Source organism: Plectropomus leopardus, chromosome 12 (genome assembly GCF_026936395.1).
Source record: "Plectropomus leopardus strain MGB_pleo_1.0 chromosome 12, ASM2693639v1, whole genome shotgun sequence".
Classification (NCBI taxonomy): domain Eukaryota; kingdom Metazoa; phylum Chordata; class Actinopteri; order Perciformes; family Serranidae; genus Plectropomus; species Plectropomus leopardus.
The window spans coordinates 26,586,653-26,607,818 of NC_142187.1; the positions used below are offsets into that span (position 1 = coordinate 26,586,653).

The following is a 21,166-nucleotide window of genomic DNA, read 5'->3' on the forward strand; positions in this document are numbered from 1 at the left end:
GCATGCAGCAGCAAACAATGTAATTCATTGCTTAGGTAGAATACAATTCTGTTTCCAGTAGAGAGAATGTAATTAATTCACTTTTATTTGTAATGTTTCATTGAACAGTGATAATAGTTAACTTCATGATAGAAGAGTTGCTTCATGATTAAAGAACGGATATAAAAATGATAATTATATGGTTATAATGGAGAGAAAGCCCTAACAGAACGGACTGGGTGGTTCTTGGCTCACAGTGAGAGGACGGGAAGGTGGGGAGAGCTTCTGGGAGGACGCGTGGAGGCGCATTCCTCTCATAGTTTCGGGACACCTCTTCAGCCCGTGCATACGTCAGGTCTGCTCCGAGGGTATAAAAGGAGATGGGGACTCCAAAAGAGCAAATACTCAACAACTCACTGCCAGGTCTGGTGTTTGACGAAGAGATTTTTTTTTTTTACTCTATAGCTTCAACTTCTGAAGATGTGGAAAATCTTTATTATGATCATCGGTGTGACACTGGTGAGGAAATAATCACTGTAAGCTGCCTATTTACTTTACCATTTTTGGAAGCAAATGTGATTAGACATGTGTGTTTTATCTCAGGTGTCAGCCTCATGCCCAAAGGACTGCCGGTGTCCCCCTGAACCCCCCAGATGTGCAGCAGGAGTCGATGCTGTGCTGGACGGCTGTGGATGCTGTAAAGTTTGTGCACGGCAGCTCTTTGAGGACTGCAGCAAGAACCAGCCATGTGACCACACAAAGGGTCTGGAGTGCAACTTTGGAGGGGGATATGGCTCTGCTAAGGGCATCTGTCGAGGTACGATGAGTCCTCTTTTCTTCTTATTCATGCATTGACTCATTTTTTACTCATTTTAAATCCCACTACTTTCTCTGCTTCTTTAAAAACAGCCAAATCAGATGGAAGAACATGTGAGTACAACAACAAGATTTACCAGAACGGGGAAATCTTCCGTCCAAACTGCAAACATCAGTGCACTTGCATGGACGGTGCTGTCGGATGTGTCTCCCTCTGTCCACATCAGCTCACACTGCCTAAGGTTGGTTGTGCCAAGCCCAAGCGTGTCAAGGTACAGGGACGGTGCTGCGAACAACTCGTCTGCCCTCAGGAGAGCTCTGTGGTGAAGAAACACAAGAAAAAACAGAGTAAAGACAGACTGTCTGAGGACGAGCTGACCAGCAGGAATGAGTTGGCCCCTGTATGGAGAAGAGAATCTAAATCTTTGCCTGGTGAGCAGTTTGGCTCTTTCTTGTTGTCTAAGAAGGGACTAAAATGATAAAAATGTAGGGACATGTGCATGTATTGCCTTTAAACTCCACTGAACTTTGTTTTTTAATTTCACTCTGTGCAGCTTTCAGGAGTCACCCAATGGGCCACATGTTAGTCAGAGGGGTCAAGTGTGTGTCTCACACCACAGCTTGGTCACCCTGCTCCAAATCCTGTGGCACTGGAGTGTCCACCAGAGAGACCAACAGCAACACCCAGTGCAAACTGGTGAAAGAGACTCGGATCTGTGAAGTCCGCCCATGCAACCCAACGACCTTCAACAGATTGAAGGTAAATTATAATTTTACAGTTTATTTTATTTTTTTACTTATTTTATTATTTTACTTTTCCTTTAATGTTCTAAAGTTAAAGTGATAGGTCAGTTTTTTTAAGTGGGGCCGTGCAGGGTGCTTATTCATAGACCATATATTACATGCAGTAAATGAGGAAGCTAAGAAATCAGAAAAAAAGAAAAACAAATTTTACCTTACTGACTGAAAATGAAGCCAACACATTGTTGTCTTCAATGCCAGACCCCATTAAGTAAAACATTAATTTAGCCATCACTAAAGACAGGGGCTGCTGGGCTGCTGCTGCCTTGGATAGTTATTTTGTTTGTGTTTTTGTGTGACTTTGGCATTTAAAAGGGTTAGTTTACATTCACCAAAGTCACACAATAACACAAACTAGCTAACTGATTAAAGCCGCTGTAGACCAGCAGCTCACATGATCAGGGAGCTAAAATGATTGTTTTTGTCAATGGAGTCTGGTGGCTTTGACAAAAGCAAAAATGGGGAGCTGAAGCAGTTAACAGCTTCCCTGTAAGAACAGGCTGTCTGATCCATCCACAGCAGTAGACTGCTTAGTGTTGAACTCCATCCTGCCTCTCCAAACTTAGAGTGTGACGACTGACATCTACAAACTATCCCTTTAAGCATTATACAATTTGATTATTTCATTATATGACGGTCTGTAATCTTTGCATTATGTGTTTTAGATCTCAGTCATTAATGGTATTTAACTTTTTTCTTTTCATGTCTTCCCTCTTACAGAAAGGTCAGAGATGTAACCACATTGAAAAAGCCGGCCGTCCAGTCAAACTGACCTTCTCAGGCTGCCGTAGCCTGAAAAAGTTCCAGCCAAAATACTGTGGGTCCTGCTCAGACGGCCGATGCTGCAGGCCTCACCAAACCCACACTTTACCCGTCAGCTTCCGATGCAAAAATGGAGACATCATCAGCAGGATGGTGATGATGATTGAATCTTGCAAATGTAACTTTAACTGCAGCAGTGAAAAGACACCTGCTGGCTACGGGCTTTATAATGACATCTGAAAATGTCAAGTTGAAAGCAGACATCTGAAGGATGAATTTCTTGAACTGTATAGTTCATGATTTTGCTTCATAACACTGGAGCCTTATGGTTTGCTTCTTTCTGAAGCAGTTTTTTTTTTACATTGTAAAACCTTTTATTTTTCTAATTAAAAACTTGTCATCCTTTTTTTTTAAGACATACTCAACGCAAATTTGCTTTTCCAAGAATAGCGAAAGAATGACTCTGCTTTACTCTGCCTCTGATGGGTGCACCCTGACACTCTTACCTGAACCAGTTCTACTCTTTTTGCCTTACCCAAACCAATTCGACCGACAAAAACCACACGAGGAGAGTAGGGCGAGTCATGCCTTTAGTATATTGCCAGGAAATGCAAATTCGCATATTTAAGCCTCCTTTGACGAGACATGTCACATGACAACATGGAAATGACGTAAAAACTATGGCAGCTACAGAATTTGTCATTACTCATATGTCGCCATGTTTTTGTTGATTTACTGCATATTTTATTTATAAGGATTAATGCTTAATACTTCACTAAGTGTATTGTTTTATCTAATCATGTTATATTGTAAAATAATATTGATTTGACATCCTCTACACCAGTGATATTCAATTTAATGCCCAGGGTGCTGGGTGGCCCACTTGACATTTACTAATTCACAGTAAAAATAAATTGATCTGCACCGGGAATGATTTTTGTACGTTAAATTTAAATAAGATGCCAGAGAGCATGAAGAGGATCAAAAATCAAAAAAAAAATTTTTTAAGCGCGAGGGAATTACAGAGATCCAGGCTAAGCCTCGAAAGTCCTCAAATTCAGTCTCACTTTCAGACTCAGTGCAGACTAATTCGGGACAGTGTTTGAGAACTGCTTCAGCAGAGACTGACAGTGTTTTGTGTCAGCCATTGCATCTCACCGGTAAAGGCATTAAATTAGCACATCCACCCATTTGTCAGAGCCAATAAATACCTGTGACTAGTCATTTAAATCGGGAGTGAATGGCGATTCCCATTGCATACTAAAGCCAGGTATTAGCGGATGTTGGTGGGTTTTTGTGCAGTGGTGAAGGAGCTTAACAAACATCCTTGCATATACCTGACCTGCAACTAAATTTGCCCAATTTATCTGGGCCCTGGCTGTCTGACATGATGTAAAAGTGGCCTGCGGGAAAAGTAAGTGGACTACCTGTGCTCTACACTCACATGCCTATCTGAATATTTAAATATAACTGAAGGCTGCAAATATACTGTACTGTGTGCAAGTTGGCTAATGAGCAGAAAAGAATGTCATTTTTATATCTTAATTTCTTCATCAATAAACACCTAAAACTGCATTTTCCCAAATTATTCACTTTATTTATATTGGATTCTCTCTTTTGCCTTTTTAAAGATGTTACAGATAGACAGAAAAGGTGGGAGAGAGCTGGGGGATGATACACAACAAAGCGCCGTGAATTCAAATCAAACCTGGGCCGCTGTGAGGGGCTCAGCTTATATGAGCGCACATTTACCAGTTGAACTAAAGGTTTTCTTAGGAAAAAGGGGGTAAAATGCTGCATACAATAGTTTAAAAAGAGGAAATTCTCGGGGGGAGTCTGTTGTAACAATTTTGAGTAGGAAATGAGCTCTACTGTTTCATCTGGCTGACCCACTTCTCAGACGACCCACATGCCACCGAACAGCTCAGGGAACGAGCGTAATGTAAACCTCCGAGTGGTTCCCCTGCTGTTGGACAGATGCTGGGCACAGGCTGTAGGATTTTGTTTTGTGAAAGAGTTAAAGGGTAACAAAGAGTAATCTAAACTTTCCATAGAGATATATGACATCTCTCATGTACAGCCCTGAGCTTTGAAATGTGTTGGATATAATTTCACTCCTTTCCCTCGATGTTAAGTTGCTCAGTGTAATCTGAAGTATGACTTTGTGTGAATGCAAATATGCACTTATTCTCCATCCAAAAAAAGTTTCTACATGTATTAGACGACTGTATGCGACTTTCAGATACTTTTTAATATGTACACAAGTTAATGTTTTAATAATTAGCTCAAAAGTCCAAAATGTGTAAAATAAAGAAAAAAGAAAAAGAAAAATGGGTCATTTGAGTGTAATGATCCCATAAACTCAGGGTGTGTCCCCCATCACGGCGCTGAATTGTGACCCCAAACAAAGAGGTCACATGTAAGCTTACTCCCAAAGCAAATTCCCAAACTGTGATCAACAGAATTACGTAATCAGGCGAGACCAAGAGAGCGAGAGCAAAGGAAAAACAGGAGTACTGACGCACGCAGAGATGAAATGCTTCCATCCCCTGACGGAGAACACAACAATAGAGCTTTGTCTGTGAGAACCTGAGAGGAGAGCTGCTCACTCAGGGGAATACGTCCACTGCAAGAACACATCAGATTCAGGTCTGCTGGTTTATTACCATAGATACAGTGTGCGACCACAACAGCAGAACAAGTAGGACAAACATGGTTCAGTGTTGAAGGTCAGTCGTGCTGCTGCAGATACCTGCGTTCTTGCATGTGCGTCTACGCCTCAGTTTTACAAAAACTTCAAAAGCATGAGTGTAAAGCAGCAACAGTTTAAAGTGGTTTGGAAATATCCCAGTGTTGCATGTATCACAGTAATTATTTTTGCAGCCCTAAAGGCACGAGCTTCAAAACTGACAGCTAAACAGCAAGATTTGCATCATTCATCTCAGGCCAGCTGAGAATCTGAACTTATTCAGAATATGTGGCAGGTTTTCTGCACAGAAACAGACACTAGTGTTCTCAGCATCAGCAGGATAACAGTGAAATGAGCGTCAGTGAGTACCAAGGCTCCAAATGTCACATTTTATGTGGCAGACAAAATGTTGATGTTTTGGATGGGAGCAAAGTTAAAGCATATTTCATTTTGGAAAACGTGGTTTATTCTACCACAGGCAAACTTGGTGTGTGCCAGAGGGGGGACCAAGTCATTGTTTTGCAAGTCTCAAGTCTTTGCGCTCAAGTTCCAAGTCAAAATTGGAAAGTCCCAAACCCCAAGCTTTGAATTTTGAGTGCTAAGCAAGTTTTAATGCTCTCTTCAACAAACATAATGCCATTTTAACAACGCATTTTCCAAATTAAATCTGTCTAATATAAAACCATGACATTAGTTCATTTAAATGAAGTTTGTTGGATGTTGTTGTTAGTTTTTATCCTTAACATTTGGCATAGTGTAATTTTATTTTGACCATCACCTAGTTTTTGTACATGACCAAAATTACCTGTGTTGGTCAGTAATGTAAAGCTCTTCATGTTTCAAAGACAAGAGACAAAACAAAGTGGATCTGGTTTACTAAGTGTTGACTTGCTGGGAGCAAAAAGTGTTAATGTTAGCTATTCAAGATATTAAGGGGAAATTAATTTGTTTTTTGCATGTTTTCAGTTTTGGGCTTGAGGGGTAAAGTATCAAGTATTTAAAGTCAAAAGGCTCAAGTCCAAGTTAAGTTATGAATCAGTGAAGTTAAAGTGCAGGTCAAGTTGCAAGTCTTTTTTTAATTTCATTTTATCAATCAAGTCTAAATTTGTGAACTCAAATTTGTACTCGAGTCTGACTGAAGTCCAAGTCAAGAGACTGGAGTCCACACATTTTCTCCATTACATTTGGCTTTCAATCACAACTTTTTTGGTTAATAATTACATTCATACTGAGATGTTTATGCAGCTTTAAAATATGACAAAAAACAAGTTTGGTCTGGAGCCAGCTACACAAAGACAGATCAACACTTAAAACTCAAATTTACCTTCGTATCCAGCTCTCAGCAAAGTGGGAAAAGCACAGGTGATACTAATAACGTTATCCAGGGCTCAGTTAGAATCAATTTTCCCACTAGACCAAGAAAGTGTGACAATGAGCCAACACCAGGACCCTGAAAACAAGGTAGCAAAAAAGAGTTCAGCCATCATTAATTCTTGCCTTTAAACCTGTCTTTTTCTACTGTGATTTTTTTAAAATATCTCAAATAAAAATAGCCTTTCTGTGGGTAAAATGAGACACTTAACAGAAGTGAAAAGATAAACTAACAAAACGGTGGCAAACTCCTTTTTTCCATCTGGAAACTCCCTTTATTATATTTTAATTCATAGTTTTTGTTCATGAAATGTCTGATAAAAGTGAAGAAATGTTTGCCACAGTTACTTTTGTGACTGCGTTTATTTTTATGATCATTTTAACTTATGTAAAGTGTCTTTGAGTACCATGAAAAGCACTCTATGAATAAAATGTATTACTATTGCTACTATTACTATAACTCAAATTACAAAACAACATCTTATGACTGCTTTTTTATCTGACCAACAGTCCTAAACACAAACGTAGTCAATTTAAGGTGAAAAAAAAACTAAATTTATGACGTTGGACCAAGCCTTACTGAAAGATCTCCTTAATTTATGCAGCTGGCTCCTTTGTCATTTGGTAATAACACACAGTAGCACCAAAAGTTCACAGTCCCAAATTTGCACTCACAAGTAAAAATATTATATAACGTCTTTTGAGACACGATCTAAAAACTGATATCAAAAACCTCTCACAACAACAGCAGATTTCCCTGATATCTGGCTGGGAATAAGTCCCAGATTGTCAACTAAATGTAGATATAGATATCCAAATGATTGCCTCCATTCTCATTTCTACAAATAAATATTACAGCAAACATTAAATTAAACACAAACTTACAAATACATTTTAAAATGAAAATAAATAAATAAATCCCTTATCATTTTAGAAAATATGATGATCCAAAAGTTGATGCTTGCAATCCCTCATCAAACATAGTGGTGTAAGAGTTTTTGAGGAAATCAACGTAGTTCTGGATGCTCTGCTTGTGGCTCTCTGATTGGTCGAGGCTGAGCTGCAGGTCCTTCAGGCGCACCTGGAACTGTTTCTCAGCCTGCAGACCAAAATACGGATATATTTCCGTCGCCATCAACACATCTCAAGTTACATTAAGGATGAATTCGGTACAATCTGAGCATGCCTGCATTTGCTTTATATGCTGCAGAAAAGCATGAAACTCACAGTGAGCTTGCTCTGGCGAAGAAGCCTCAGCTCGTTGTCTCTTCGGCTCTTTTCTGCTTCCAGCTCCAGGATTTTGGTTTGAAGGGTCTCTTCTCTGGAGGCAGCCTGGTCTTTAACCTTGTCGACCTGGACAATGGAAGAAATTTCAATTATCATCACTTCCTGTGTGACACATCTGTATGTGCGGACACCAGTTTTCTGTTGTTAGCACTTTAAAGGTGAAGTCCAGATTTTTTGGGTTGTACGAGGTATCCGTGGTCAGTGTAGATATCGGTCAGCATGTCCCCAGTTTGGGAAAGCAGACAGGAGTACAGTAAAGAGGTCAGCAACAAAGTAAAACAGTATTTTAGCCACTAAAAAAGTACCCACCCAAAAAATATCAATATCAGTTTAAGTATAAGCCCTATTAAGAATATTTTCACCACTTTACCTTTCTGTCAGACAGCCCTTATGTTGGGGAACTGAAGCCGTTGCATCGCTCAATGTTTAAAACTAGCAGCGTGTGGTAAAACACTACATTTGGAGCATCGAAGGACAAAAGAGAACATAACTGGAAAAACACCTGATGCTTTATCATTTGTGTTGATCATTTCTTTGATGATTGACCCTCAGATGTCACTGGGCTGCCTCTGAGCTGTACCTGATGTTTGACGTCTGATAGAGCCGCCTCCAGCTGCCGGCTGAGGGCCTGGCACTCTGACGAGCGTTGATCCAGCTGCCGGTTACTGTAGCCGAAGGCTTCCTCCTGAGCTGCAAGCCTTCGCACCAGCTCCAGGTTCTCCTGCTGCAGCGTGTCCATCTTCCTACAAATGTGTAATATATTTTCTATTTTAAATCTGAGCAAAGGAGACACAAACAACTGACTTCTATAAAACAGACACGAGAGGATTTCTTACTTTTGAAGATAATTCACTTTCTCGTGTAGTTGTACATTGGCATCATGAATGGACTCTTTCATCTCCACAGACGATCTCAGCAGCTTTGCCTGACTCTCCATCTGTGTGTGTAAAATGCAAAATTCAGAATCACCAGGAGCAGAAAAGAAGACTTCACATCACACACCGATTAAAAAACACAATCTCCCAAACACAGAACAAGCCGTTTTCTACCATCATTGCTGTTAGAAAACGGATGATTGAAGAAGACTCACACAGCACAAAACACTCACAAATGGGCAGGTAGGTACGGATGGTTTCAAACTATCTGTTTCCACTGCAATCAGAAACATCAAACTCACACCAGGACCAGAAAACAAGACAGACACATGGGGCTGTACTACCGCCTAGTGGTCAGATGTATGAAACTTTTACATGACTGAATTTCACACTCTGACCGCCACAGCTCACGTTGCACACCTTAACCTGCAGTTGCCTAACGGACTCTGACTTTTCTGAGCACGTCCTCTCTGAGCGTCGCAGGCTCTCCTGGCACTCGAAGAGACTCTGCTCAGCTGCACTCAGTAACTCGGGGTAAGACTTCAGCTGGTCCACACGCCCCTGCAGCTCCTGCCTCACCTGGGCTCCAGAGGACGGCAAAAGGAGTGTTGGGAATGGACAAAATATTAGCCTAAAGATTTATCACACCTCTCAAAGACATGCTCACGGAGGTGCATACTTTAAGCGCGCCGTTATTCATCTTTTGACTGAGCTTTGGCAAGTGTTTGTTGAAGTGTTTGCCGCACAGGATTTACTGTAGGAAGTTTGGTAGTTCGAAGGTCCGGGGGCAACAAATTTTACACAACAAAAGAAATATCTAACAGCTCACTAAGTGGCCATTTAAGGGCAGGAAAAGCAATGCTGCAGAGCTTAATATAAGCTACTAGAAAAAACTACAGTAGTGTTAGAATTTGTTGTTGAAAGAACAAAAATTAAAGAAATTAGTCATCTTAAAGGTCCCATATTGTCTGCATTTTTAGGTTCATACTTATACGTATTTCTGGTTTCTTCTACAACATGTTTACTTGGTTTAATGTTCAAATAAAGTTTATTTTTCTCAAACTGTGTGCCTGAATACACCAATTCACCCTCTGTCTAAAACGGTTCGTTTTAGCGCCTGTCTCTTTAAGCCTCCCTCCTGAGAAAGCCCAGTCTGTTCTGAATGTCAGTGTTTTTGGTTTTTCCACAACTTTGCTCTCGACAGCTTTGCATCATCATTACAGCCGAAAGAAATACTGTGACAGTACTGTAGCAACAGTTTCTACCTTTATATAATATAGTTGTGACATCACAACTCCTGACAGCTTGTTTAAAGGCACAGTATCTGAATACAGACTGTGTGCATTTCACTGAGTGTTTTGATACAATCAGAGTCTTATATAGCACCTCTGCATGTTTTATAATTTAAAAAACAAGAAAATCACAATTTTTCCAATATTGGACCTTTAAATATAATTTATATTTTTTAATAATCATTAAGATTTGTGCACATTAAAAGAGTTCAAAACTTTCATAAAACATTTGGAAAGGCAGGAAGTTACCTTCTCAACTTCTGTATCTTTTCCATCTTGTGTCTTCTCTACGTCTCTTAACAGATTTGCATATTTTATCTTCAGATCGTCAATTTCAGCTTCAAGCTGTGAAACCTAGAACAAATACAGAACAGCGTGATCAAATCTGCTGTGTCCTTCCCGGCAACTGTAGACTAGTATTACTGATAAATCATTCATTCAGTAATCTCAGCAGACCACATTCTGTCTTACGCTTCACAGTAATTAAAACGCTCGTTAGAGTGAGCTGATATAATCACTACGATCATCCTTTTTTAGTGGAGGACTTTTCAAAACACAAATGGGAAATAGTGTTACCAAAGCACAAAATATGACTAATTTAAGGCATAGAAAAAAAGGATAAAAGGATTAACAGTTGCCTTCAACTGAAGCTCAACAGCTTGTAGTCTTAAAACTGCTTTGTTTTGTATCCCTGGCCAGATGTCCAAAACTTTTTTTTCAGTGTTCATAATCTATTCAGATAAAGAGAATCATGCAAGTCGAAAAACACTTGCAAAGTGGGATTACACACAGTACATTCGATATGTGTATGCACGTGTTATTTTTGTGGAGATGCTCTTTACATAGTTTCCACACATCTTTCATTTCAAAATTTGATATTTTTCCAGACAGATATTTTTCGGTAGATTTTTCAGAATATATCTTTTATCTGAATACAAACAGCCAGCCCACAGAAAACTTGCATTTACCCTATTTGGACATTGAGATTCATAAAGTTAGATGACGTCCCACTGTAAAACATCTCTGCCCGAAGAAATGGTAAAGTAACCAGTGCTACTTATATATTCCCTTAACATATTGAATAAATAGTATATCATTGTTCTTATCATATTTTTTCTTTCTTTTACAAATAAGAAATTGGAATTAGTTGGAAAAAGAGTTCAATAATTTAATTTTAACAGCATCTGTGCAGTCTTGTTAATACAATGTATCCATGGAAACAACTATAAACATGGCCATAAAAGTTTTCTTACTTTTCTGATAACTACATCACTGGATCATAAATGCTCACAAGCTTCGTATTTGGTTATTTGTGATGCTCTGTACTCTGTCTTTATGAGTAAAACAATTTTATGTCAGAAGTATTTGTTGACTACAGAGTGAATTATTTTTATTTTTTCCAAATCAAGAAATCTGCTGAGGGAACCCCAATCTTTCAAGTTGAAGCTCTATAAATAAATTAAAGGAAAAAAAGTTAAAGAGATCTTTTAAAACAATAAATTAATGATCTGCTGGCAACCTGATCTTGGAACTGTTCGGTCTGATGTTTCTTCTCCTGAGACAAAACCTTTTCTTCTACCAGTGCGGACTCACAATCAGCCAGCTGCTGCTCCAGCTGAGCAACAGACACCTGCAAGTAAATGAACACCAAAATTATTTCAGTACCGGGAGAATAATCAGAGAGAATATCTCTGTCTTTCTTAAGAATATGACAGACATGCACAGAAAATTTGTTAGATTGACAGCTGTTTACCTGTCAGCCTGCAGATTACTAAACGACTGTATGAATAATTGATAATAATTCCCGAAAACAATGGATGTGTTTTTTTACACACAGTAATGATTCTCACAAGCAGCTTGTACCTTGAGCGTTGCATTATTGACGCTGAGGTCTCCGTTTTCAGTGCTGAGTTTTTCAACACGTTGCATCACAATTTCATTAGCGGCAGCGAGCTCATCCTTCTCCCTCTGCAGCCTCGCTGTCATGTCCGCAATTTGACTTTATTGGAAATAGAAATTAAAAATTCATCAGCAATAATGACTTGTATAAAAATGACTAATGTAAAAGTGAGGTGACATAGTGTTGTGGGGAAAAGAGATGTGACCAACCTTTTCAACAGCTCTGTATGAGCAACAAGCTTCTCTTTCTCTTCTATCTCAAGCTCATTTTGCCGTCTTCTGGAGTCTCTTTCCAAACGGGCGCTGACCAGCTGAGCATCCTGTGTGCCGACCAAGATAGGAAAGTCAAAGCAGGATCCTGTGTGATATGACTTTATAGAGACATTATAGCCCTTTTGACTTCATACCTTTTCCTTCAGTTGCGTGTAGCATTTCTCAATAGCAGCCTCAAATCTCTCGGCTCTCACTTTCTGTGCTCGGGTGGCTTTCTTCAGAGATTCTTTGTCCTGTGCTGCCTTCTCAGTCAAACACGTGATGGAGCCTCTCAGATCATCAATCTCCATCTTCTGCTCGGTCAGGGCTCTCTCCAGAGTCTGGAAAAGAAGCACTCCTGTAAAAATGTGCCTCGACATTACACATACATAGTTTGCTTAAAGAGTAGTCAACGTTTGTACCCGAAGCTGCACAGTCAGACGATTGTTTTCGGCTTCCTTGTTGCGCAGCTGCCCCTGCAGGTGAGCACGAATCGCCTCCACAGATTTGGTTACGTAAACTGCACTTTTTATGTTCTCCTGTGAAAATCATTATAGATTTAAAATGTGCATCTGTTTCATTTTTAGAGTCTGCAAGAACATCTGTATGAAAACTTCTGCTGTGCTTACCTGCTCCTCTCTCCGCAGGTTCATCAGTTCCTCAACTTTACTTTCGGTCTCAATCAAGTCTCTTTTTAAATTCTTTAGTGGGAAAAATCACAGTAATTAGTATATGATTTGAGATGGGAATTTGCATATTTTTAGAGTTCTATATGCAATACCAGTGATCTATACAGACGGACTATAAATAAGTACTTCATACAACTCCACTTTAAAAGATCTGAACTATCCCTTTAATTTGAACTGCCCTTAAAATTGAACCATTCAAACCAGTATATAGTTCGTGAGATTAACTTTTTCAACAGACGAAATATTCAACCAGGTTGCCACAGCTTCAGCACAAATTTTAATTCGCCTACACTTCAATTAAGTTGTTTGCTTTGAGTAACTGCATACACTCACCTCATTTTCCCTCTCAGCCTGTGTGATCTTTTTCAATAACACGTCAGTTTGGCGTTCAGCATCAATTCGATCAGCCTGTATGGAAACAAAATCAGATTTTTACATATTTTGAAGAAGCACGAGTGTTTCAGTTGCTGTTAGTAACGACAGTACTACTTTTACTAATTTTGACCCATGGCTGACTCTCCAGAGAAACATATAAGATAGACATATTTTTATCTACCTCAACATCTTGGAGCAGTTTCAGCTTCTGTCTAACAGACTTATTTATCCGTCTAAAATCCTCCAACTTTTCCAGCAGAAGTCCTCTCTGTCTTGTAATCCGGCGCTTATTAATAGCAGACTGTGAATCCTGAATAGCAAGAAAAAATAAATTTAAATTAAATGTGATGCTTTGCAAAATTACATTAAATGCAGGCAAATTGTTTAGGTTTTCAATGTGCATGGCCGATGTTCAGACCAGACTTGATGAATGCTAAGATTGCAACAAACATACAGCAAATTCATCTTCCATGGCATCTTTAAAAGACACGAGTTGTATGGCGGCAGAGTTGGCAGCTGCTTCTGCATCCAACAGTGTTTTCAGGAAAGGGCTTTTTCCATCTGCAGAGTCTCCATGACTTCATGAAAAAGAGGAAGAAAAGTGATTAGGCTGCGTCTGCTGGTTAGTGGATGTTCAGCCCCACAGGTTAGGCTGTATGTTCACATGTTCACATGCATCATAGGACCTCACCAGTTGATGTCCGTCTCTGGGGTTCTCGTGTGGAGACTGCTGCTTGCTTTGCTCCTTCTCCCCAGCTCGTGAGAGCTAGTTAGATCCCCACAGCTCAGAGTGGTATCGTCCCTGGTCGAGCTGAAACCAAGCGGGGGACTGTGGCGTTCATCCTCTGGAGACATAGCTCTTCTGCTGACGGAACGACATACCGTATGAGATACAGAGGAGAGAAGAGAGTTAGTTTACAAAAACGACACTGAAGTTAGCCCCTGATTGAGCAGTTAAGGGGAGAGCTATGGGAAATGTAACTTACACTACTGAGCGACTGATCTTTGACCTTTTGCACTATTTACCGTTGTGAAAGCATGTTATGCATTTTAGGTAAAGCCTTAATGTTGTCCAAAACTAACTGTCACATTTCAGAACCTTTATTTTATATGTAAAATGCAAAAAAAAGGGAGATTTCATTTTATTTTACATATAAAGACCACATTGAACCAGGTCCAGAATTTAGAAAAAAAAAAACATAATACTTATCCTTTTCAAATCTGGACTAGATTAGCCCAATGAGGCTAAAGGTTGATAAAAAATACTGTTTCAGATTTGTGAATTCTATTTGTGAAATAACAAAAAAGGAGGACTTCATTGCATTTTTCACTTGTAGACCACATTGAGCCATGCCCAGATCTAAAACCACTGTACTTAGACTTGTAAAATCTGGATTTGATTATCACAGAGGCCAAATGTTATTAAAAACGTGTGAAACCTTTGATCTAATTGTAAAATTACAAAAACAGGGACATTTCACAGCAATTTCCACATGAAGAACACACTGAACCATGGCCAGAATGAACAAAAACACTATACTTAGACTTGTCAGATCTGGACTACATTATCCCAGAGAGGCTAAATATTCTTTAAAACACAGTTTCAGATTTGTGACACATTTATTCTATTTGTGAAAATGCAAAAAGTGAGACTTCCCACAGATAGACCACATGAAACCAGGTCATCTTGACTTGATTATCCCAGAGAGGCTAAATATATATATTTTAAACAGTTTCAAATTTATGAAACCTTTTATCTATTTATAAAAATGCAAAAAAAGACTATGCTTTTGTTTGTTTATTTGTTTGAAACATGTAGACTACATTGAGCCAGGTCCAGATCAAAAACCACTATACTTAGACTTTCCAAATATGAACTAGATTATATGGTCTACATGTAAAAAAAAATCAGTTAAAGGTCCCTCTTTTTGCATTTTTACAGGTTTCACATATCTGAAACTATGTTTACATCATCCTGTAGCTTCTCTGGGAGAATCTAGTCCTGATTTGACAGGTCTAAGTAAAGTGGTTTTTGCTGGACGTGGTTCAATGTTGTCTTCATGTGAAAATCGCAGTGAATTTGTTTGTTTTTTTGTGTTTGTTTTTTTTTTTTTTACATTGTCACAGAGTAAAGGTTTTACAAATGTGAAAGTGGATATCAGACAGACTTGTGGCTTTAGCTAATATGTCTAACATGCTTGAACAACTGTAAGTAAGACGGACAAACATGTCCCTTAACTCTCTCCTGTACTGATGAATCTGAAGGTAACTGCATGTCTTACTATATTATCTAACACTAAATTATCTAAAAAACACTGTGGTGTAGATCAGCTGGCGCATTACTATGAAGGGCAGTCAGAGCAATGCCAAGCTAACTACTCCATAGCAACAGACGACAGTACTTAGTGACTGCTTAGCTTTACGTTAGAGTTACGATGGCAAGCATTTTGTTAATTCTACCATTTAAAACCACTGATTTCTACATTATGACCATAAGAACTAAAACATGTTGACTTCTTATAAATCAATGCCACAAAATGTAAATATTAAGCTACTTACGCTTTCGCCTTGTGTCGGTTGTGATCAACGCTACTCCAAACCGAAGTGCCCCCTCTTACAAACTCGAGCCTGATTGGTTATCTCTGAGCTAACGTCACGACGCGGACTTATTTTCTTGCTGCTGATTTGTTCCCCGGCGAGAAAGTAGGCGGGACTACGTTTGATTACAGTTGGGAAAAGCCAATAAAAAAGGAAGCCAAGAAACCATAGAAACGAAGAGGAAGTTTACTGCCGTGGTTTCTCAAACTATCTTCGGCTAACACCTAGTCGCGGCTGTTGTTAACATTTCGTTGCGTGAAACTGAAAAACCCAGCATGTTATTTTTCACGTGTTTACTGAAATGAAAACAGAGTGTTATTGAACTCGTTTTGGTTTCGTAGTTTATCTTATTCAGTCGAAGTTAGCTGGACCGCTAATGCTAACGCTCAACGAGTGGAAATGTTTAAAGCCAAAATACTCTTTATTGGTCCCAACGAGGTACGTAAATGCATTTTACCCACTGTAGCGTAGCTCACTTTTACTGTTAGGTGTTGACGGGTAGCCAGAGCAGACACCAGAAATACATGCTTACATCAAAAAATCTGAGCACCTCTTGAATTTTACGGTTTTTAAAGACGAAAAACTTTATTCATGCTAACCGAGAAGCATACAGTAGAAGAACGTGGCTAGTTCAGTGTATTTACTCAAACACCGTTTTAGTATAGTTTACTCACTAAGTATTTTTACTTAAGTATTTCCATTATATGCTACTTAATTATGTAACTACATTTGAAGGTACATATTGCACGTTTATCTCTACTTGTTGTTTTATATCTTGCGTTTTTGCATATTCTGCATCTCTCTTTTTCTCTGTATATATTGCTTATATATTTATTGGTCTATATTCTATTCTGTATGTTTATTATGCTGCTGGTTACTTAAATTTCCCTCGGGATCAATAAAGTACCTATCTATCTATCTATCTCTACTGTATTTATGACAGCTATAGATACCATTATTAGTGACTTTGTAGGGCAATATTTACATTAAAACTTATAATGAACAGCTTGTGATGCATTATTTTTAAACTGCCTAATAGTATTTGAACGTGTAAATTAGCTCCACCTCCACCAGCCTGAACAGTAAAAGGAAATCCCATCTAAATTAAAAATACCTACTTGTTATTTCAGTCAATATTTGTGAATATGAGCCAGAAGCCAGAGATAAGTGTCAAACTCTAGTATAAAGTCTGGAGCTGCTCCATAGACAGCGAATGAGGGCCTGATTTAACACTGAAAAATGTATTGCCTGCTTTATGATTGATATGACTATTCTATCACCTATCTGTTTTTTGTTTTGTTTTTCAGAGTGGGAAAACGGTTCTTGCAAATTTTCTCTCCGATACACTTGAAAATGTGGGAGGTGAATACAGACCCACTCAAGGAGTAAGGTACAAACCCTCTGTCAACTTAACGACTTTCCACAATTGACCTAAACTTATTAAATCCCCAAGAAGATGGAAATGACGTGATCCATCAGAAGTCTGAGCATTATTTAAAACTGAATGTAAAATCAATTACCTCAATGATTAAAAGCAACATTATATCCCACTTTGCCTTGAGAGTTATTATTGTTTGATGTTAGAATAACAAAATGCATTTTCTGCTGTTTCAAGGATCCTGGAATATGAGTCACAACTTGGAAGTAGTGGTGACAATGTGAAATGTGAAGTTGAACTTTGGGACTGTTCGGGAGATTTTAAGTAAGTTAAATATCAAACATTTTCAGTGAACACAGGCTTAGATGTTACCCTGTCCTATCTTGTGATACTTAAAAATCCCATTACTTTCTATAGTTGTTTTTTTTTCAGTGTATAAAACCGACAGAGAGATATAAATACATTCTCTCCATACAGACTTGAGTCGTGCTGGCCTGCACTGATGAAGGACTCCAGCGGTGTGGTGATCATTTTTAATCCCGACGTTCCGAGTCACCTCAAAGAAATCGAGACATGGCATTCGATGTTCATCTCCTCCCAGGGTTTGCAGGACAGCCAGTGTTTACTCATGGCTCACCATAAGCCCGGCAGCGGAGTAGAAGACGAACGGCTGCCTTTAGGTATTTCCACTGCCGGCCTCCCAAAGTTTTTCTATGAATTATTACTGCAGTTTCTGAGCTAACACATTCATTCTTTCTGATGCAGCCCCACATTTGGCCAGACTGCCGCTTATTCACTCCAACCTGGAGGAGGAACCAGAGGATGTGAGGAAAGCTTTCTGCAGATACTTGGGAAATGTCATAAAAACAATGTCGGAAAGTCGAGAGCAAGAGGAGATGTCCATCATTACATAGCAGCAAAATCTATAAAATATGCAGCTTATTGAAGAAATTTTTTGTTGGCACTGGCAATCTGACATTCACGAACTCTTCAGCATTTATAAAGTTATGAATTATACATCTTTGCTCTCATTCAGCTGTGCATGAAATATTCCAAAACCCATTGCAAACTTTTTAGCAAAGTATTTTCCCACAGTTAGGTGTTTTTGTTGTGAATAAAATATGAACCTACTCACTCTGGAAATTATACTCAAGAGACACCAAATAAACTTTTCTGTCTATAGACATCGTTTATTTGAAAATTTGGTGCATAGCTGTTGAGAATGTGACAATTACAAGTGCAAAAGGAGAAAGAGCAGAACAATATTTAGACATCGTATCCAACAATGCCTCCTTTGCCGATGCACTCTCCGATGTAGAACCACATCAGCACCTCAGTGGTCACGAGTCCGTTCCTTAAGGCATCCTACAAAACAAAGAAAATCAAATTTCAATGAGGACATTTGCTCTAAAATCAGCCTGTAGAGGTAAATTGCATGTTGTGGCAGTTTATTGAAATGAGGCTAAACAATGTAACATGAGAGAGTGATTGTGGAGTGCAAAACCGAGCCCCTTACCATGCATACAATTACCCACAAGTCCCAGATGACACGTCTGAATGCACACGCACACTAAAACATCACAATATTTCATTGCACTTGTTGTATAAAACAGAATTGTTAGCTTTTGACTTTGCTTGCAATCTTTACACAAATCACTTGTTTTTCGAATTTTGGAGGTTTTTCCGTTCATTTTCCACTGAACTGAGTGAAATGGAAGTTCACCATCCCACTCGGGTGGTTAATTCATGTGGCTCACACAGTTTACCTCTGTGTCATTTACAGTTTTCAGTGGTTTCTATTGTATATGAAGATAAACTGAACCACACAACTGATGCATACACATCACACCGAGGACTGGACATGTGAGCCAGGGGGTTAAATGGGCACAAACAACTTCAGATAGATCTCGATATAATTATTGCCATCTGTAAAATAACACTGTGTGTGTGCAGTGTGCAGCAAACTTAAACTGGCATTTTGACTGTCTCATTTCATAATTTCATTTTCAAAAACAAATGCAGTAAATTGTTTGAGCCAAGATGATGAAGTCAGTATTTTCTTATCAGTATTCAAAGTTGTTTTAATTTTTTGTTGCCTGACTAAATTATCTATTATCTAATGGTTTTTGTCCTCAGATAAACATTTTGTGGGTCTCAAAACCTTCACGTTAGTTCCCACAGTAGTTCCCAACCTGGTGGGGCTCCTGACCCCCTCAAAAAAAAAATCTGGATTTGCCAAAAATGAAGCTTCTTAAGAATTATCATTAAAAATAAAATAAAAAACATACAGAGAATTGTATAATATCAGGAAAATCAATTTGTAATGCAATATTTACAGGAAATAATCTAATTAAAATGCAATCAAATCCCTATTTTTGCACTTGAGTTCACTATTTTTGTTAACTGTGCAGTTTATAAGCTGCTCTGTATTGTTATTTGTACGCATTGAATATAATAAGAAATACCCATAAATTTTGTCACTAGTACCTTCAGGGGAAAAGGTTAGGAACCACAGCCCTAACAGTCCAAAAATGTGACAACACGTCATCACAGGTGGTGCATCTCAGTCTATATTTCATGCAGGTGTACCTATTATAGGATTAACTCAGTATATAATGAATTGTCATATTTCTTACTTTCTCACACAGGGGTCACACACACACACACACACACACACACACACACACACACAAATGAAAGCCAGGTTAATCTTTAACTGGTTTTGCCTCACCTTTACTGTGGTTTGTCCCAGGCGTCCTGACTGGAAGCTCTTCATGAGCCCTTTTGCTGCCTCTATGGCTTTGGGGATCTCAGCAGGAGACGGAGGCACGAGCTCCACCCGGGCATAGTACCAAAAGGTCGCGAGTCGGGGTTTGGAGTATGTGACAGCGGCTGCACGTGAAACAAACACAAACAGCGTTTAAAAAATGACATTAACTAAGGAGCAGCAAAGCCAAAAGGCAAGTTAGCAAGTTCTCCTTTCTTTTGCAACTATGTACAGTTCAATTAAAAAATCACAACTTCTGAGGACAACCTGTTGCAGTGGTAAATTGGTGTGTTGCCACCTGAGCAAAGGTCACACACAAGTTGTGCAGCTAGCTGCTAACAAGCTGAAACAATGTGACCCAGCTGCTCCTGCACGGTTTACGCGAACAACTCAGTTTATTAGTTTCATAAATAAATAACAAAAAGTTCAAGTAAACTCACCACCGAGTAAAGTTGGCACTTTGGCAACGAGTTTCTGTACTGCCTGAGCCATGGTGAAGAGTGCCCAGGAAGTCAGAACAAGAGGGAGGAAAAAGAAATGTGGCGTGAGAAGGTTTCCGGGTCGTTTATTTCAAAATAAAAAGACTTAAGTGTAAAAAAAAATGCGACTAATATTTGTTTTCAAAATAAAAGTGCTTGCAAACATATGTAGAAAATTAAATAAAAAAGATATGTCATATATTAGGCGCATAATTGATATGTCATATTTCTATAGTGTGAATGTAGACATTAAGTGGCCAAAAGACAAACTTCTTCAAGTTTATTTCATTTATATAGTCTAGCAAGTTAAAAAGCAAACTGGTTTTGCACCAACGTTTTTAATTACAAACATACAATTACAGAGGTATATGGATACACACTCAGAAATAACAGTGCAAGCATGAGTTGATCAAGATAATTAAACAATTTTTAACAAAATTTAAACACAGAGAATCAGATTATAAAATTAGAGAAAAAAGAAAGGGCCATACTCAATTGAAAGCCGAAGAACAAATAAACCATCATATGCATTATTTCACAAAGCACGTATTAAAAAAGGCAAATGAAGTAAATTCATCCTAATGGCATACACAGATATAAAATAAAACAAAATAGAATAAAACATGAATGACATTTAAAAACACAATAAAAAATAAAAGCAAGTAAGTGAAACCCATGAATGAAAGGCACAGGAGAACAGCATTTTTTAAGTTAGCTTTAAAAGACTGATTCAAGACAAACTAAGTTAGTACAGTGGCTTGAATACTTTTGATTTCAAATTTACCAGTAGCCTATACTTTCCCTGGTTTTAAATTGATTAAATGGGCCACTTGTAAAGATTTTAACACAGTTCTTAT

At 38.6% G+C, this 21,166-nt stretch overlaps 4 protein-coding genes across 10 annotated transcripts; 2 read left to right on the forward strand and 2 right to left on the reverse strand.

Annotated features, from left to right (window-relative positions):
• Positions 1 to 341: 341 nt before the first annotated feature.
• LOC121951421 (CCN family member 1-like) lies at positions 342 to 3,933 on the forward strand. Its single transcript, XM_042497741.2, has 5 exons — positions 342 to 498; positions 583 to 796; positions 889 to 1,227; positions 1,350 to 1,555; positions 2,317 to 3,933. The coding sequence occupies exons 1-5, from the start codon at positions 460 to 462 to the stop codon at positions 2,596 to 2,598; spliced, it is 1,080 nt and encodes a 359-aa protein (XP_042353675.1). The 5' UTR covers positions 342 to 459; the 3' UTR covers positions 2,599 to 3,933.
• Positions 974 to 15,717, reverse strand: LOC121951582 (outer dense fiber protein 2-like). 7 transcript variants are annotated; one of them, XR_015778182.1, is made up of 18 exons: positions 15,647 to 15,717; positions 13,779 to 13,952; positions 13,542 to 13,665; positions 13,269 to 13,397; positions 13,046 to 13,120; positions 12,653 to 12,724; positions 12,446 to 12,562; positions 12,179 to 12,364; positions 11,982 to 12,091; positions 11,736 to 11,871; positions 11,392 to 11,502; positions 10,122 to 10,226; positions 9,001 to 9,159; positions 8,542 to 8,642; positions 8,286 to 8,448; positions 7,646 to 7,771; positions 6,372 to 7,517; positions 974 to 1,113 (listed from the first exon to the last, which is right to left on the reverse strand). XR_015778182.1 is itself a non-coding variant. In XM_042497963.2 (17 exons), the coding sequence occupies exons 2-17, from the start codon at positions 13,940 to 13,942 to the stop codon at positions 7,344 to 7,346; spliced, it is 2,052 nt and encodes a 683-aa protein (XP_042353897.2). In that variant the 5' UTR covers positions 13,943 to 13,952; positions 15,647 to 15,717; the 3' UTR covers positions 6,104 to 7,343. The 7 variants fall into 7 exon arrangements, 4 of the variants coding, with proteins under 4 accessions (XP_042353897.2, XP_042353896.2, XP_087941793.1 ...); XM_042497963.2 differs by lacking the exon at positions 974 to 1,113 and having other exon boundaries at positions 6,104 to 7,517; XM_042497962.2 differs by lacking the exon at positions 974 to 1,113 and having other exon boundaries at positions 6,104 to 7,517; positions 13,779 to 13,949; positions 15,647 to 15,708.
• Positions 15,718 to 15,849: 132 nt separating this feature from the next.
• ift22 (intraflagellar transport 22 homolog (Chlamydomonas)) lies at positions 15,850 to 18,247 on the forward strand. Its single transcript, XM_042497927.2, has 5 exons — positions 15,850 to 16,123; positions 16,993 to 17,075; positions 17,301 to 17,387; positions 17,541 to 17,743; positions 17,829 to 18,247. The coding sequence occupies exons 1-5, from the start codon at positions 16,085 to 16,087 to the stop codon at positions 17,975 to 17,977; spliced, it is 561 nt and encodes a 186-aa protein (XP_042353861.2). The 5' UTR covers positions 15,850 to 16,084; the 3' UTR covers positions 17,978 to 18,247.
• On the reverse strand, positions 18,230 to 20,394 carry LOC121951558 (ATP synthase F(0) complex subunit g, mitochondrial-like). The gene is made up of 3 exons (XM_042497928.2): positions 20,271 to 20,394; positions 19,795 to 19,955; positions 18,230 to 18,428 (listed from the first exon to the last, which is right to left on the reverse strand). The coding sequence occupies exons 1-3, from the start codon at positions 20,320 to 20,322 to the stop codon at positions 18,330 to 18,332; spliced, it is 312 nt and encodes a 103-aa protein (XP_042353862.1). The 5' UTR covers positions 20,323 to 20,394; the 3' UTR covers positions 18,230 to 18,329.
• Positions 20,395 to 21,166: the final 772 nt, after the last annotated feature.

Coding starts and splice junctions, on each gene's coding strand:
- LOC121951558 (XM_042497928.2), bottom strand. CDS start 20,322: ATGGCTCAGGCAGTACAGAAACTCGTTGCCAAAGTGCCAACTTTACTC. Junction 19,956..20,270: donor AGTGCCAACTTTACTCGGTG/GTGAGTTTACTT, acceptor TTTCACGTGCAG/CCGCTGTCACATACTCCAAA. Junction 18,429..19,794: donor TGGGACAAACCACAGTAAAG/GTGAGGCAAAAC, acceptor TTTGTTTTGTAG/GATGCCTTAAGGAACGGACT.
- LOC121951421 (XM_042497741.2), top strand. CDS start 460: ATGTGGAAAATCTTTATTATGATCATCGGTGTGACACTG. Junction 499..582: donor TGATCATCGGTGTGACACTG/GTGAGGAAATAA, acceptor GTTTTATCTCAG/GTGTCAGCCTCATGCCCAAA. Junction 1,556..2,316: donor CGACCTTCAACAGATTGAAG/GTAAATTATAAT, acceptor TCCCTCTTACAG/AAAGGTCAGAGATGTAACCA.
- ift22 (XM_042497927.2), top strand. CDS start 16,085: ATGTTTAAAGCCAAAATACTCTTTATTGGTCCCAACGAG. Junction 17,076..17,300: donor AGACCCACTCAAGGAGTAAG/GTACAAACCCTC, acceptor TGCTGTTTCAAG/GATCCTGGAATATGAGTCAC. Junction 17,388..17,540: donor GACTGTTCGGGAGATTTTAA/GTAAGTTAAATA, acceptor CTCTCCATACAG/ACTTGAGTCGTGCTGGCCTG.
- LOC121951582 (XM_042497963.2), bottom strand. CDS start 13,942: ATGTCTCCAGAGGATGAACGCCACAGTCCCCCGCTTGGTTTCAGCTCG. Junction 13,121..13,268: donor AACTGCTCCAAGATGTTGAG/GTAGATAAAAAT, acceptor GTTTCCATACAG/GCTGATCGAATTGATGCTGA. Junction 10,227..11,391: donor CCGAACAGTTCCAAGATCAG/GTTGCCAGCAGA, acceptor TATTTGTTCTAG/GTTTCACAGCTTGAAGCTGA.